The 15,396-nt window shown below is 37.6% G+C and overlaps 2 protein-coding genes across 2 annotated transcripts; one reads left to right on the top strand and one right to left on the bottom strand.

Annotated features, from left to right (window-relative positions):
* Window positions 1-4,140: 4,140 nt before the first annotated feature.
* On the top strand, window positions 4,141-4,422 carry RB195_011742 (uncharacterized protein; the record flags this gene model as incomplete). The annotated part of the gene is made up of 2 exons (XM_064193290.1): window positions 4,141-4,281; window positions 4,339-4,422. 2 exons carry the CDS (start codon window positions 4,141-4,143, stop codon window positions 4,420-4,422), a joined length of 225 nt encoding a protein of 74 aa, XP_064050873.1.
* Window positions 4,423-10,911: 6,489 nt separating this feature from the next.
* On the bottom strand, window positions 10,912-13,621 carry RB195_011743 (uncharacterized protein; the record flags this gene model as incomplete). The annotated part of the gene is made up of 2 exons (XM_064193291.1): window positions 10,912-11,138; window positions 13,573-13,621. 2 exons carry the CDS (start codon window positions 13,619-13,621, stop codon window positions 10,912-10,914), a joined length of 276 nt encoding a protein of 91 aa, XP_064050874.1.
* Between the last annotated feature and the right edge of the window lie 1,775 nt (window positions 13,622-15,396).

Genomic DNA, 15,396 nt, shown 5'->3' on the forward strand with positions numbered 1-15,396 from the left:
TCAGAAAGCTAAACTAGAGTGTCGAAGAGGTGAAATGGACGATCTTCGACATTACCGATTTGTTGGATTTAATTGAGATGATAAATCCGTACTGAAGCGAAAATTGGCAGTGTGTCTGGAAAAGGAGCAATGCTTGAAAACAGCCCGCTTACCGTTCGCCTTCGCGCTTCGAAATTGGATGTATTTACCTTGGCAATGTCGAGTTCAATTTTTACGGGTTAGTGGGAAATTTTTCTTCAATTTTTTTCTTTCAATATAAAAAAAATGCTGCGAATCAAACGACAGATTACCTGTTGTTTTCTCGTATCGTTTCCAACAATTTCTCCCCATCATAATTTAGTTGTTTGATGATTCTTCATGGTTCCTTCTGTTTTTTTTTCTATTTTTTTTGCACCAGACCTATTTCCCTCTTTTTTTTTTTAAAAAAAGTTTATGCCTTATACCGGTGCTTATGCCCTACAAAAATCCTCTAAGCAGTTTCAGTGGTGTTATCACCCCGATAAATTGTAAAACAAAAAAAAAATAGTTCCAAAAATGCTCCGTTTTTGTCATCGTGACATTTCACTCTGATGATTTTAAGGAGCAAGATTTAATATTTTTTTAAATTGAAGTACAACTTTTTTGTAGAATGAAAAATTCTCAATCGAATCACAAACGACATTCTGAAAATTCGGGGAATTTTTTTTAGCGTTTTTCGCTGAGAAACTCCTATTGCTCTGTGCAACGAGTCCGCTACTATATCTGCTGATTTCTTTTTTTTTATTATGATCTCTGTCCGTGGATTCATTCATCATTCACTCAAGTTGCGTGTGGAATTCGGCAAAACGATTCCAGCTTCATTGAATATTTTGCCGTGCATCGGTGGAACGAAACCGTTTGTTTATGCAAGAATAACTTCCGTGTTAGTTGCTCGTTGCTGCCGAATCCAATACAAAGATATACACTCACGTATATACACCTTCTTGTATTCCTATGGATTTGCTCACCATCTAATTTTCTCCGGTTTCCTGAAAGTGATAGTGCTTTTCAGTTTCTAATTTTTTTTAACTAATTTTAATTTTAATTTGATATCATGAAGCGATGATGTTGGGATCTCTCTATGAGGATAAATAGAGATGGCGTACAGTTCAAGAAACGTGAGTCACCCTGGAAATCCCACAGTAATCGGGAAAAAGCAGGCGCAAGCAATGCTGTGCGATACTCTCCCCCAACGATGCAACTCATTACGGGTAATAAAACGAGGGCAATCCGCAACGTGTTTACGCTTATTCGAATTGGGCAACCTTTGCTGCTTATTTGAGTGATTTAATTGGATTGTAGACGCTGGATGGGGACCAGGTTGTTTCTATTGTATCGCGTAATAAGTAGTGTCGTTATCGAGATGGGATCAGTAGAGGTTGTTCCACATATCTTTTCCGGTCCAACGATGCAACTTATTACGGCTGGTAAAACTAGGGCAATCCGCAACGTGTTCACGTTTGTACGAATGGGGCAGCTTTTGCTGCTTATTTGAGTGATATTAATTGGATCGTTGGATGAGGACGAGGTTGCTTGTGCTCTATCGCGTATTAAGTAGTATCGTTATTGAGACGGGATCACCAGAGGTTGTTTCAGATATCTTTTCTGGATTACTAGAGGAAACTAAGCGTGATAACGCACAGTCCCTTCTAAACTACACTCCCTCCCCTACCTATTTTTGGAAAAATTCCAACATCGTTAATATTTATGACAGAATGCGGGGAATACATTCAGAACACATTTTTCGTATCTAAAGGAGTCCGCGTTGGAGAATCCAGAAAATTATGAACAGAATGACGCACAACGTGGCTGTAAAAGCTGTAAAAGTGCTATTTTGATAAGTGGAACGAAATGAAAGGCGATTTATTTTTTTCCCACTCACAGATGCTGCGCTCTAGCACTTCTTTCGCTGATAATTTTTGTTCATTAACGTTTTTTCTTTCCTTCTCATTAACCTTTTTTCTTCCTCTCTTCTCTTTATCTTTCATTCTTTCTCTCTTCTTCCATAAATCTGAACTTCAATGTTTGTTGGTCGTCGTAAGAGAGTGGTGGATCGATTGTTGCGGATTATTAGATAATTGAATAAGTCGAGTCATTTCCTACATAATTGTCCGTTGTTGAACGTTTATTCGATTATTTCGTCGGAAATTAGAAGTGTGTGTGTGTGTGTGTTTCATTGGGACGTATTTCTCGGATACTAATCCGAAGAATGTTCCTCTAACCCTTTCAAGTCAATTTTATCATTTGTGTATCATCATGAAAGACATAACCCCACGAATCTGCGGTGGTACGGGTTTCAGCCTGGTAATGCCTATACGGGGTCGGGAAAGAGGGTGATTCCGTCCATCTCTCCCTGAATCAGCGGAAATGGACGACCGCCGAACGCTGATTCTTACGAGGTCTACTGCTGCAGCGCGCCACCTTTGCAACAACCCTTCCACCCCCTCACCCTCACTTACTATTCGTCCGAATTCGTTTTCGGCGAATCGCAGGCGGGGGCGGGACGCAAGAAATGAAAGAATCAAGGACGGAATCACCCTCTTCCCCACAATCTGCGACCCCGTATAGGCATAACCCGCCTGAAACTCGTACCACTCCAGATTCGTGGGGTGATGGCTTTAACCACTCTTTTCATTTCAGTTTTTCTTTTCATTATTTCCTCCTTTACCCTCTCCATCCTGACCTATATTGTACACAAGAAAGTGAATAATCAATCGATTCTCTCGTGAAGTTGATTCCATGCATGCAGCTCATAATCTCCTACGAAGTTTTCCAGTTTTTCCCCTCACTCCCAGAGAGATGTTACACTTTCATGTCACATTTCTCATGTATTCATAGAGGAAAAAAAAGCTGCACCTTTCTCTACAGACTTTTCTTATGTGTTCAGAAAAAAAAGAGACTCTTTTCCTGTGGAGGAATAAAATGATTTATTGGATACTGGGGTTTTTCTTAGGAAATGACAAAAAAGAGCGATTGGTATGCCATCCATCCATCAGCTGCAGAGGAGATATTTTTGGACAGCGGCAAATTATGTAGATATGTTGACGTATGTGTCCTGCTCCATGCTGCACGCTCTCACCAAACATTTACTCTGCTAGAAGTCGCAAGGACGCCACTACAAGCAGAAGAGGTGTGCTTTAGGGTCCGCGCGGAAATTCCAGTGGATGCGTCGCGGTCACCCGCTGCAACATGTGACCTAGGGCGGACGAGCAAGATAATCAAATGGATTTTTACAATTCAACTGAAATCTCAAAAGTTTAATCAAATCGCTCGGAATATTACTTTAAAATCTTCTCAAGCAGACCTCCCAATAATTTCATTCTTTTCCCATAAGTCTTTTTTTCTCTTTAAAACTGTAATGAACTTCGAACTTTAATTTATTTTCTCTATCAACTTATTTTTTAATTTTTATTTTAGATTCCAACTCTTCTGAGATTTTATTTTTGCTTATTTTAGCGTTTATCCTTTATTTTTTAAAGTTTTTATTGTTATTTTATTTATTTTTTTTAAATTGACTATCAATAATTTATTATGATTTTTGTTACTCCGTTTTTTATTACTATTATGTTTTTCAATTAACTCAATTAACTGTAAGATACTTCTTTCCAATTTTGTCAATAAATTTCCTACTTTAACCAATGCAATACACAAGTTTCCAATTTTAAGGATTCACCTATCCGTAAAATTCCCTCTGAACCGATAAAAACTACGCACAGGCTTGGTTTAAAGGATAGTTTTTTTTCATTTCTTTCTTGTTTCCTTTTTTCTCGCAGCCGGATTTTACAGTATGCTGCTAATGAGCTTGTACGGCTGGACACTAATCACCTTATAACAACATTTAACAACAATGGATATTTGTTTTTTTAATGTTTCACTTCAATGTTGTGTCAAAAAAGATGTTGAAAAACAAAAAAAAGAATACGAATACAACAAATAACAAAATACAAAGAAACATATATACATGAAAAAAAATGAAATGAGAAAAATTAGAAAAATTAAGTAAATACATAGCGGAAGGACAGGAAAAAAACAATATAAAGTGGACCGCTGAGAGACTTCTTTCTCAGATACATAGGGTGGTCCACATGAAGTGTGACGGGGTGTGAAAAATCGCGATCAGAAATGCGAAAATTCCTTGCGCCAAAGAAAACGCTAACGAAATGCGGACTGGACCTTCCAGTAAGATTGCGCGCCAGCGGCGGCGGCTGCGCAAAAAAGACAATGGATCGGTATGAGAGAAATCTTCCGGATTTCTGGACGAAGGTGTTTGGTCGTCGAATTTGCCCGATCTTGTGAATTTTGATGTCTGATTGATTCTAGGGCAAAAAGCCTGCTCTTCTAAGCCGACGTCATTCTGGATTCGCTGAAAAGAACCCTGGAGAAGGCACGGAGCATGGGAAATGATCGCGGGTATCCTCGAAAATTTCCGGAAGAGATTGGATGCTTGTATTAAAGCTAAAAGTGGTCATTCTATATGTGATCTTGTGAGAACGTACGTAGAATTTTCTGACTATTGAACAGGAAAAAATTTCCTATTTGGATTAATTGGTGAAAAGTTGTGGGTTCATAGTTTTTTGCGCCGCACTTCATGTGGACCACCCCGTACCTCATCTCAGCCGCTCTAACGATACCTCGACGTAATTTTGTGGACGTGAGTAGAGGATTTGACGGATTTCAACTCAAAATGTGTGTGTTTTTGTCATGTTTATATGTTGGGACCTTGTTGTGTGGGCGTTTAGAGATAACGCCTTTTCATAAAAGCTTCAGCGAATCGGATCGAAATTTCTCATGTAAAGGATTTTACGGGATGTTCCGGCGTATTATTCTTGGCAGACACAAAAATCCTTCGTTTAGAAGGTGATATTTTGAAATTTTGATTTTTTCAGTATAAGAAGATCAGAAGCAGATCAGTAGGTGCGATTTTATTTATTTAGTAATTTTATTGTTGCAGTAGTTTTTCTGTAGTTGTGGTATTTTTTCTTACCTTTTTTCTGCTTTTATCGCTGAGTATTTTCTGGATGAAATAATTCCATCCAAACTCGTCCAAAATCGCTTTTTCATCGTTAAAATCTTTGGGTAGCAAAAAAAAAATGCAGATCAATATGTAAGTGAGGCTTGGCTCATTTCTAGTAATAGTTTTTTGTAGTTTTGTAGTTTTTCTTGTTGTTGTTTTCTGCTTCTATCGCTGAGCATATTCTGGATAAAATAAATGCATTCAAACTCGTACGAAGCTCTTTTGTCTATCGCCAAAAATGTAAGATTAATCCTTAACATAGGACATTAACTGCGTTGGGAATAGTTTTTTTTCCTAAAGATGTGGTTTCTTTCGATGTTTGCACTAAGGATAACGTTTCAGAGAAGACTTTGATTGTAAATGAAAAACTAGACATGGACGAGTTAGCGCACAACCCGGAGATACCGTAGCAGAAGTCCATTAACTTCACTCAATCTCCAGAGCCGCGAGTTTTTTTTCCCAACACTTTCCGAGAATCAGTGCTTATCGCCAGACACAAATCTTAATGAAGAAGCTTTTTGAGCCGAAAAAGGGCAACTCTTTCTGATCGTCCTTATCCTAATAGGTTTTTTGACCGTGGCCTAACCTCATTTGAGGACATTTGCCACTTTGACGCGCTACAACGTTTTGGGATGAAAATGTGGATCTCCTGATCGAGTAGTAGATTTTTTCCTAAAATCTGAGCCGAAAAAAAAGAATTCCAGAAGTTTCGGGATGTGTGGTAATGTCATAGAACATGAACAAGTTGGACCAACCCTCGGGGTGCTTCGGTGGAGCGTCGCGGCTGGGAGCGCAGTGGAACCCTTGCTGCTGGGACCGCCCATAGCTGAAGTTTGCGACGGTCCCACCTTGGTTCCAACCACTGCGCTGTCACCGCCACCACCGTTCCAAGCGTGTACGCAAATACACCATGCTTCATGTCGTTCGAACCCGACTGTACATTTATGTAGCATACGATACTTACGGTCGTACGGTAAACGCACGATGAATAACGTTCCTCTTTTTCAGTTTCTGAGGGTGTTCTAGGGAGGGAAACGAACCATTTTTCTCTAAGGATCTCCACGGATGCCGGATGTTTCCAGAAAACACATTAATTAACGATACGTCGTGCGTGGTGGTGTGCGACCAGCGTTCTTGGGTATCTATTCACGGTGTATTTCACGGTTTTTCCTCCTCCAGAAGAGAAAGTAATTACTAACAGCTGTTCGCTGATACAACATTTCTCTTTCTTTGTATCCATCACTTCAATTTTTGTAGATTTCCACCTCTCGGAAGAACGACTAATGACTAATCATTGCTTGTTTTGATAGGCACCCGAAAAAAAACGAAAAAAAATTGAAAGAAAAACGGAAAAACAATAAAATTAACTAAAACTAGTTTAACTTTAGGTTTGTGGAATTGAAATATTTGAAGATTTTTTAAAAATTAGTTTCGGCTAGTATATAAATATCCAACCTGCATTTAGTATTCAATTCTGTACTTAAAATACCTATGAATTATTATTATATATAACATTTGAATATTATTGTATATATTATATTATATTTCAATATTATAAATATTCACAAAATTCAAAGCTTCACTTATAGAGAAACATCGCAAAAAGTTTAAGGCCTTCGTTCCTTTTTTTCGGAATAGAAGGAAAAATTTGGACATTTTCCACGGAAATTTCTTCAGATGAAGCTCTGTGTAAGTTTTGTTTGAATTTCCTTAACTTTCCTCTTTTCAACGGAGCACTAATTAACTTTGTTAGAAAGTTTCGCTAAAGAAAAATAACTGTTTGCGGAACATTTCCGCATTTAATCATTTGTCATCTTTTTTTTTTGTTTGAAATGAACTCTATATGTCTTTTTTTCTTTTCTTAATTTCTCTCATTAGTTTTTGTTACGAATAATAATGATTTTTGCGCGTTCAAATAAAAAAAATCGCCGCAATTATTGGTCTCTAGTCACTCATTCAATTCTCTTTCTCTTTTCCCTGTATTTTGGCCTATGAAGACGAGGAAGAAGCCCAAACGTTAGGCTTATAAAGGTTTCACCTAATAACCTCGTAGGAACACTAATAGAAAACAAATAATGAAAATATTAAATAATGAGAAATATGAGGAAGGAACCAAGATTGTTAACTCCCCTTATTTGGCTTCTGACACTTGGGCGTCGCCACTTTTTTTTTGCTTTTTGCACAACTATCACCGAGAATTTACACTTATTTATGCAGAAATTCAAGGAAGTTAATCTTTGCTTCTGGTAACACTAGAATTTTTCGAACAATACCTACAAATATATAGGCGGGTGTAGCGCAGTCGGTAAGAGGTTCCGCTGTGACTGCACGCGATCGATCGGAGGTTCGAATCCGCCCTAGTGCTCACCAAGCCCTTCATCCCTCCGGGGTCGATAAATTGGTACCAGACTTCTCTGGGAGGATAAAAACACTGACTTGACCCATCGGGTAGCCACCGCAAATCATTGCGTAGGCCAGTTACACGTTGGTAAACCTCAAACGATTCTGAATTGAGGTGAAAGTGTTGGCGGGTCCTAAGCGGATTGATTAAAGGAATCATACCACGAATCTGAGGTGGTACGGATTTCAGGTGGAGTATTCGTATACGGGATAGTAGATTATGGAGAGGTGGGTGATTCCTGTCCATTTCTTCTTAATTCCCGCAGAAAACGGCCGGGAAGATGCGGCGCGTGCACAAAGCTGGCGTGCTCCAATCGAACTTGTTGTGGAAAATGGCGCGCCAGAACGCTCGAAGCCGTATCTTCCGGGCCGTTTTTTTTAACGGGAATTAGGAAGAAATGGACGGAATCACCCCCCTCTCCATAACCTATGACCCCGTACCCGGAACTCTCCACCTGAAATCCGCACCACCTCAGATTCGTGAGGTGATGCCTTTAACGCCAGACATTTTGTCCTTTATCCTTTACCTAGGAATATGTTGCTCCTGAAAAAAGTCGAACGAAGCGGACGAAAATGGTGATTGAAGTAAAATTTGATATGAAAGAGAAAAAAAAAGGCCAATGTTTTTACCGGTAGAGGAGAATGCGTGTTCCCCTGTGAGGCGTAAGTGCTGACACTTAAACGAATTAGTTTTATGACATCCGCTTATTCGCTTTAATGAGATAGTTGTTCGACTCATAACTATTACTTGACTCTTTATGAGTTTTTCTTTTCCAACTCTGCTGCCGCTCCTCAAAAGGATACTCTGACGCACATGGAGAGCATATTATAATTAACAGCAGCTGTTAGGAGCAGTTGCAGTTAGGAGCTGCATTTATACGATTTTGCAAAAATAAAAATAAAATATTGGTCGAAGGGAAAGAAAAAAATATTTACTTTGTGAGAAGAGAAGAATTAAACAGAAATAGAACCGAAAAAGTAAAAAAAAATAAAAAGTAATGCAATAACCTAGTAATAAAAGTAGAAATAGTAGTGCAAAATGTTTTTTTTTGCTCTGAAAAGGAGAAAGTAAATTTTTAAGAGAGAAATTTGATAGCGCGGAATGTTCCTCGTCGCTGGAGAGGAATATGAACTAAGGCGATAAAAAGTGATAGGTTGGCCGTGGTCGTTTGATGGGAAAACTTGGAAAAACCGCATGGCACGCAAATTTCATTTTCTTCTAAATATTTTCTCGGTTTTAACGTGAGTTTATGGAAAAAAACTTTTTTTTCTAAAATTTTTCTCGAAATTACACTTTATCGAAGCAAATAAACGTGCCGGAACGATGCCATATTACTTGAGCTATTTTTTTTAAATGTAATTTTTTATAACCGAGAAGAAATATGTAATTTTATGCCTTTCGTTGGTTTCTTCTCTTCAATTCTCAAATCTCAAGAAGTTCTTTAAAATTTAAATTTATTTCAAATAGAATTTTTTCGTAACTGATGTGCCAGTTTAATGTGGCGGTAATTTCTCCGCCTCGTTTATTTTTCGCCGCTGAGGCAAGAACCAAAGGGAAGAATCGATTTTACAATTCAATTATTTAAGATAGTTTTTTTACGTACAACTTACAGTAAAATTTAAACAGCCATAAATCCGCTACAGTAAGCCTTGAATCATGTGCAATTGCCTTTTTTGCATTTCATTAAAACTTTCCAGAATTACACAATTTTCTGTTATTCAATACTAATTCAATAACACTCAACATTCATTCTTTTTCTTCTTTTTTTCTGTTTTTTCTCTATAGTTCTACGTCCAAAGTTATGAGTTACGGTAACTCAGGGAAAGTGTATTCCGTATTAACAAATCTACATCAAGAATTAGTAACTCGATGAATCCTATGACCGGTAATTATCCCTATGGAATCTGGTAGTTAACGACCATTTCTTATTCCTAAAGGAAGATGAGATGAGGATGAGAGATATTCCCTGTGAATCCTAGAAATCTATGGTGTTCGACCGGGAATGGATTAGATTAGCGTCTATAATTACATTTCCATCCGTTCAAAGATCTTTTTCTTCTTTTTTTCTCTCGGATCACTTCCAGAATGTCGAAGGCAAATAAACAATTTTTTTCGTTTTGCTGGTAGAAATACATTAACACGTTGAAAATGCATAACATCTTGCTTAAGCCGTACGTAATTACGGATGTTTTTCTCTGGGGCAGCTCCGGATGTGTTCTGTTCATCTGGGAAGCTTCTTCGTCGTCCTTCTGGCTGTTTTATCCAAGTTTGTTGTTGTTGTTGCTGCTTCTGTTGTTGCTGTTGTGAAATTCTGATAAAATTCCTACTTTATTGATCGAAGCAGGAATTCTGTACTGTGGAATTTTGACGTGTTTCATACTTCATTAATTGGTGAAATGGTTTTTTTTGCGCGTCTTTTCTCCTAGAAAGTTCCAGACTCGAATGGCTCATCTGCTTTTGTAATTTTCATCGTTTTCTCACACATGTGAATAATTTCCGATCGTTTTTCTGGTTCCTACTTCATTTAGTGGATTTCCATTTGCTCGTTTTTAACGGGTATGGGAGAAACCTATTTTTTTCCCTTCAACGTCCGTTATTATCGGTTTCCTACATTCATTTCGTTCATTTTTTCTTTCCATTTGACTACGCGTTTCCGAAATTCCCGAAGACTTCATTTCTGGGAAATTTCTAGTTGGCCACGGCATCGGGCAACTTTAATTATTTTCCATCCAGAATTGCAAGCACAAGCGATTAGTTTTTGAAATTTTCATGCTGCTGACATCATTGTTATGGGGCTCATTTTCTCTGCATGACTATTCTTTTCAGCGGTGAAGTGTTGTTGTGATGTCTATGCAATTTTAACCGCGGGACCCTCCCCCCTTTCACCCTTCTCCCTATGCAGTTGAGTTCTGGTAGCATGATTCTTTTTTTCCGAACAGTCCTAGTAGACGAACGAACTCAGCAGCACGTTTTCCAGCTAGATAGGGAAAATTTCTGTGATTCTGGAAAAAAAACATCGCTAGAATTTATGAACTGTTTCCAGACAAATATGTGTTCTGACTGCTGGATGAAAAATATTGACATCATAAATTTTTGGAGTGAATACGAACGGCGAAATTGTGCGGCATTTTCTCATTTTTTTGCGGTGTTTTGCCGCTCTTCCCTCGGTTTATTCGTATTTCTGTATGTGTAGCGCTTTTTTTTTCTTGGAAAGAATTCTTCATGGAGGCGTAATACGGCTCAACGTTGCTCTCGTAGTGCGAATGAGTGGATTGTGATGGAATTCCGGGAATAGTACTCTTTTACAGCGCAACCTAATCCATTTTTCACAAAGTAGCATGGTTGGATTATTTTCCATAAGGACTTGGGCCCAGCCAGATGACTTTTAAGATGAATTTCATGGTGTGAGCGAAAGTTTCGGTGCTAAAATATTTTTTTTATAAAATGTGAGAGACTGAGAAATTGACTCTAGAAATTGTTAATTAACCCTCGACACCGCGTTTTTCTGCTTATCTGCCTCCGGTCGACTTTTACGAGCTATATTTGGACGAGGAAATAATAATAATAATAATAATAATAATAATAATAATAATAATAATAATAATAATAATAATAATAATAATAATAATAATAATAATAATATAGTAATAATAATAATAATAATAATAATAATAATAATAGTAATAATAGTGATAAATAGTAAACCTATCAAGCACAAAAAACGTTTGAAAAAATTAGGAAAATGAAAATGAAGAGGCACAATTGAAGGTATGTAGTATGTAGCGCAATTGGTAAGAGGTTAAATATCTGGGGTTGGACTGTCGACGGTTCGAAATCGCTCTAGAGTCAATCAAAAAAGTTTCGATCTCTCTACGGTTGAAAGAGTGGTACCAGACTAGTCTGGCAAGCATAAAAACACTGCCTTGATACATTGGCCGACCCTCCGACCCGTGTCATTCTGTAGGGCAATACGCGTTCCAAAACTTCAACGATTCCGAAAGTGCAGTCGAACGGCGTTGACGCGTCCCAAGCGGATTGAGCAACGCCATAGCCAGATGTTGTGTGGTACTTAAAGGCATCACCCCACGAATCTGAGGTGGTCCGGGTTTCAGGTGGAGTATTCGTATACGGGATCGTAGATTATGGAGAGACCACCTCAGATTCGTGGTATGCTGTCTTTAAAAGAGGTGTCCTTGCTGCGTGAAATGGTTTTTTTTTCAACGACTGTTTTCTTTTTTACTTGCTCCAAGACTAGTATAATGGAATGTCAAAGTAATGAGAAACGAGTATCCTTGATATCTCCGCCTTTTTTTTTGTTCAAAGACTGCAAAAAATTGACGACGAAGTGTCCGAAGCCTGGTGGACACCAAAGAGATCGGAGGTGTAAAGTACGAATATCGACGTCACCTCACTCAACATTCTCTAATCGTCCTAAGAAACAACACAGTGGAACTGCGTGTAGCGTGTGGCGCAGTCGTTAAGAGGTCCGGTTGTGACTCCTCGATCGATCTTCGAGTTCGAGATCGCTCTGGTGCCAACCAACTCCTTCATCCTTCCGGGGTCGAACAATTGGCACCAAACTTGACTGGGAGGATAAAACATTGGACGGATACATTGGCTAGCCAGCTACCGCAATTCATTGTATAGGTTAGATCGGCGTTCTAAAACATGAACTGGAAAATAATAATAATAATAATAATAATAATAATAATAATAATAATAATAATAATAATAATAATAATAATAATAATAATAATGATAATAAATTGTTAAGTTTAAATTATTTTGTTAAATTTGTAAAATCCAAAAATTAAACAAATAATTAAATAAAATAAATAATAATAAGTTTATTAAACAACTCTGAACTGTAGCGCCAAAATACGTTAGCGCAACGCAAGCGGATTGATACGGTAGAGACTTTATCCCTATTTATTTATTTATTTATTTATTTATTTATTTATTTATTGAACTCTTCTGTACACCACAGGTTATGGAGGAATGTTGAACTTATTTTTTTTTTCTGCTGAAAAAAGACCCATTGAAAGATGACGTTAAACGCTATGGAATATTGGAATACGCTAGAATCCGTAGGAATTTAGCGACTTCCGTCCTCAAGTAAGCATTTCTGCCCTGACTTTCAGGGCAAGTTTGCTTTATCCGAACTCCGAAACCTACTAATGAAATATCTAAGTTGTAGGAATTTACACTCCCCTAAATTTTTTTTAGTCCCTGCTCTGAACTTCAAACTCAATCTCTGAACTAAACGAGAGTGAGTGAGCAGAGCCAATGAAGCGTAAGTTAGCAACGTTTCACCACATGCTCTTATCTCGTTTCACCTATTTCTACCTCAATAATTCGCTGTAACAAGTAAATTTTATGTTCACAACTGACAATTAATAAAATGGTAATTTTAATTTTAATAATTGATAAATGATAATTGATGATGACAAATATTAATTAAAAGTAAAGTTCTATCTCCTTAAATGCGGAATCAGCAGAATAATAAGAATCATTTAATGGATGTTGCGGGATTGACGTGAGAGATGGCATAGCGAATCCCAGAAAAGAAACACCGTACTGCTTCGGAATAGAAGTGGGGTTTTTCTTCTATTTTTTTTCCTTGGTTAGCATTCTTTTGGTTCTTTTAAGATTTGGTTTTGGTTGGTTTGGTTTATTTTTTGGATGAACAGCGAATAGCAATGGGATTTTTTCATATGTTTTTAGTGAGATCACAAATCCAAACATCCTCATATTCATCGAAGAAGGAAACGGTTACAAGTAAAATCAGCGTGAAACCCATTGCGTGGGGGAAAAATTTGTGGAATCTATTCAAAAACAGAGATCAACTTATGATATTTATGGATTTGTGGGAAATATGGATTTGTGTCTGTTCGAAGTAAAGCATTATACTCTTGATTAGAAAGAGGGAGGATATTTGTTACGAAAAAGATGAGTGAATTGCAGTGAACACGTCGCGGTCGCCTTAGTGAACATAAGTAACGTTAGCTATGCACCCAAAATCCGCATGTTTTTTGTGAGATCAGGTAATTTTAAACACAACCGAATATGAGTAATAAGCAAATATTTCTTACAAAAGAACTAAAAGATCCTCATCCCGTATCCGGTAAAATTTTTTCACCTGGATAAGCTAGCGCTTTAGCGGAGAAATCCGCCTCGGTTGCCCACATTGCTAACCGTTAAAAAATTGTCCGTGGAAAAACGGAACCGTGAGCGGAAGTACGTTTCCACTCTATTTAGCACAGGAAATGTTTCTGCAACAAACTAGACTAGGTTCCACAGCAAAATGTCGTTGCATCACCGAGTTTGCGTCAGCAAAATACCAAACGACATCGGATAATACGGTCGGGAAAAGGAGCTCATCGACGATATCGTTTCTGTCGTATTTTTCCTCTCAAAGACACATTTATCGAGTATATCGGCCTCTGGAAAATAAATTTGTAGCCTTTAGCACTTTGCGATCATTGTAAATCCATGTTTTTTCTTTTTTCAAAGTCATTTTAAGGATAATTCGGAGGGAAATAGCATCGAAGAGTGGCGAAAGGTCTAAGCTCAGAAATTTGCATGATTTCTTGATAAATAAGTCAATATTAGTTGAAAAAATGCCAAGGTAACCGAAGAAATCATTCCTAACGATTGATTTGAGTCGAGATCGCTTTGCAACAACATAGACGGAACTAGACTACGTTAGAAAAAAAACCTTTAGAACTTTTAGAAGAACAAAATATCTTTTAAAATGCTCTTCTCCTGCTTTTGAAGGAATTTTTGGTGCTCAATACACAATATCTGTAGGAATCCGCTAATTTTTTTCTGTTTTCCATCACTCTTTTTCTCATCTCTCATATTTTTATTAAATTTTAGGGGAAAATTTGAAAGCATTTTAATTTTTTTTCAAGAAAAATTCGAGGGAGCCAATTTTTTCATGGTAAAACAATGTTTTCTCAGTTAAATAGTGCTGGAATTTTTTCCCAGTAAAGTACTGTCGTTATTATTTTTCCAGCCGTACACGGCGAGGAACGTATAATATTTTATGAAGGTCTCATTTTTCATTTTTTTCTCGGAAATTATATGTCTGGTAAGAGCAATTCATTTCTTTTTTTTTCCTCTCTTGATGGGTAAAGCATTTAGGCATAGGGTTCAGCACGATTAATAGTTAAGCGCCGCGTCGTCGTTACGTGCCGTACAGAGTTCCGACTACCGTAATTTTACGTTACGGCCCGTTTCAAAGCACGTAAATTATGTGCATTTATTCACAGAAATAATGCATCGTATATAAAATGAAAGATATAGGGATGTCCTTTACGCGTGGAGAGAGATTTTATGGATATTGCGCTAGGCGATAGTGCACGTTGTGCATTCACCCACTCATTCATAGTATATCGATCTAAAAATTAGAAAAAAACTAAATCAACATAAAAAAGGATAAAAATAATTGTAAAAAACCAAGAAAAAACCATGGAAATAAAAAATTAAGGAAAAAAGTACCGGGTAGAGAGAGAACTGCTCTTTCGAGTAACCTCTTTCTTAAAGAGAAACTCTTTTTTTTCTTTTGTGCGGGAAATTATTTCTAAAAACCAAAACACCATTATTCATGCATCAACCTGGGAAAAAATATGATTTCTAGGAAATAGAAATACGATTTGAGAATCATCCCTACCGTAATCCAGTGCTCGTTTCCCTTACGTATATTCTATCACTTTTCTAACATCATTTTCGTCGTCTTTGTTTCGGAGGAAGTGTTTCCGCCTCCCTCTCCCCCCTCCCGTCCGATCTTTCCCACCACAGCAAACAGTTTGCTGAGTAACTTAATTATAGTCGTCGTCGTGGTCGTCCTGTAAACACAAAAACAACAGGAAATGATCATCTGCCGTTATGTAATGGACCGTGTAATTTTCTGGGATTCCTCTCTCCGTTTCGCTCCGCATTGATCTCTGCCATTCGTTCT

Source organism: Necator americanus, chromosome III, assembly GCF_031761385.1.
Source record: "Necator americanus strain Aroian chromosome III, whole genome shotgun sequence".
In the NCBI taxonomy this organism is placed as follows: domain Eukaryota; kingdom Metazoa; phylum Nematoda; class Chromadorea; order Rhabditida; family Ancylostomatidae; genus Necator; species Necator americanus.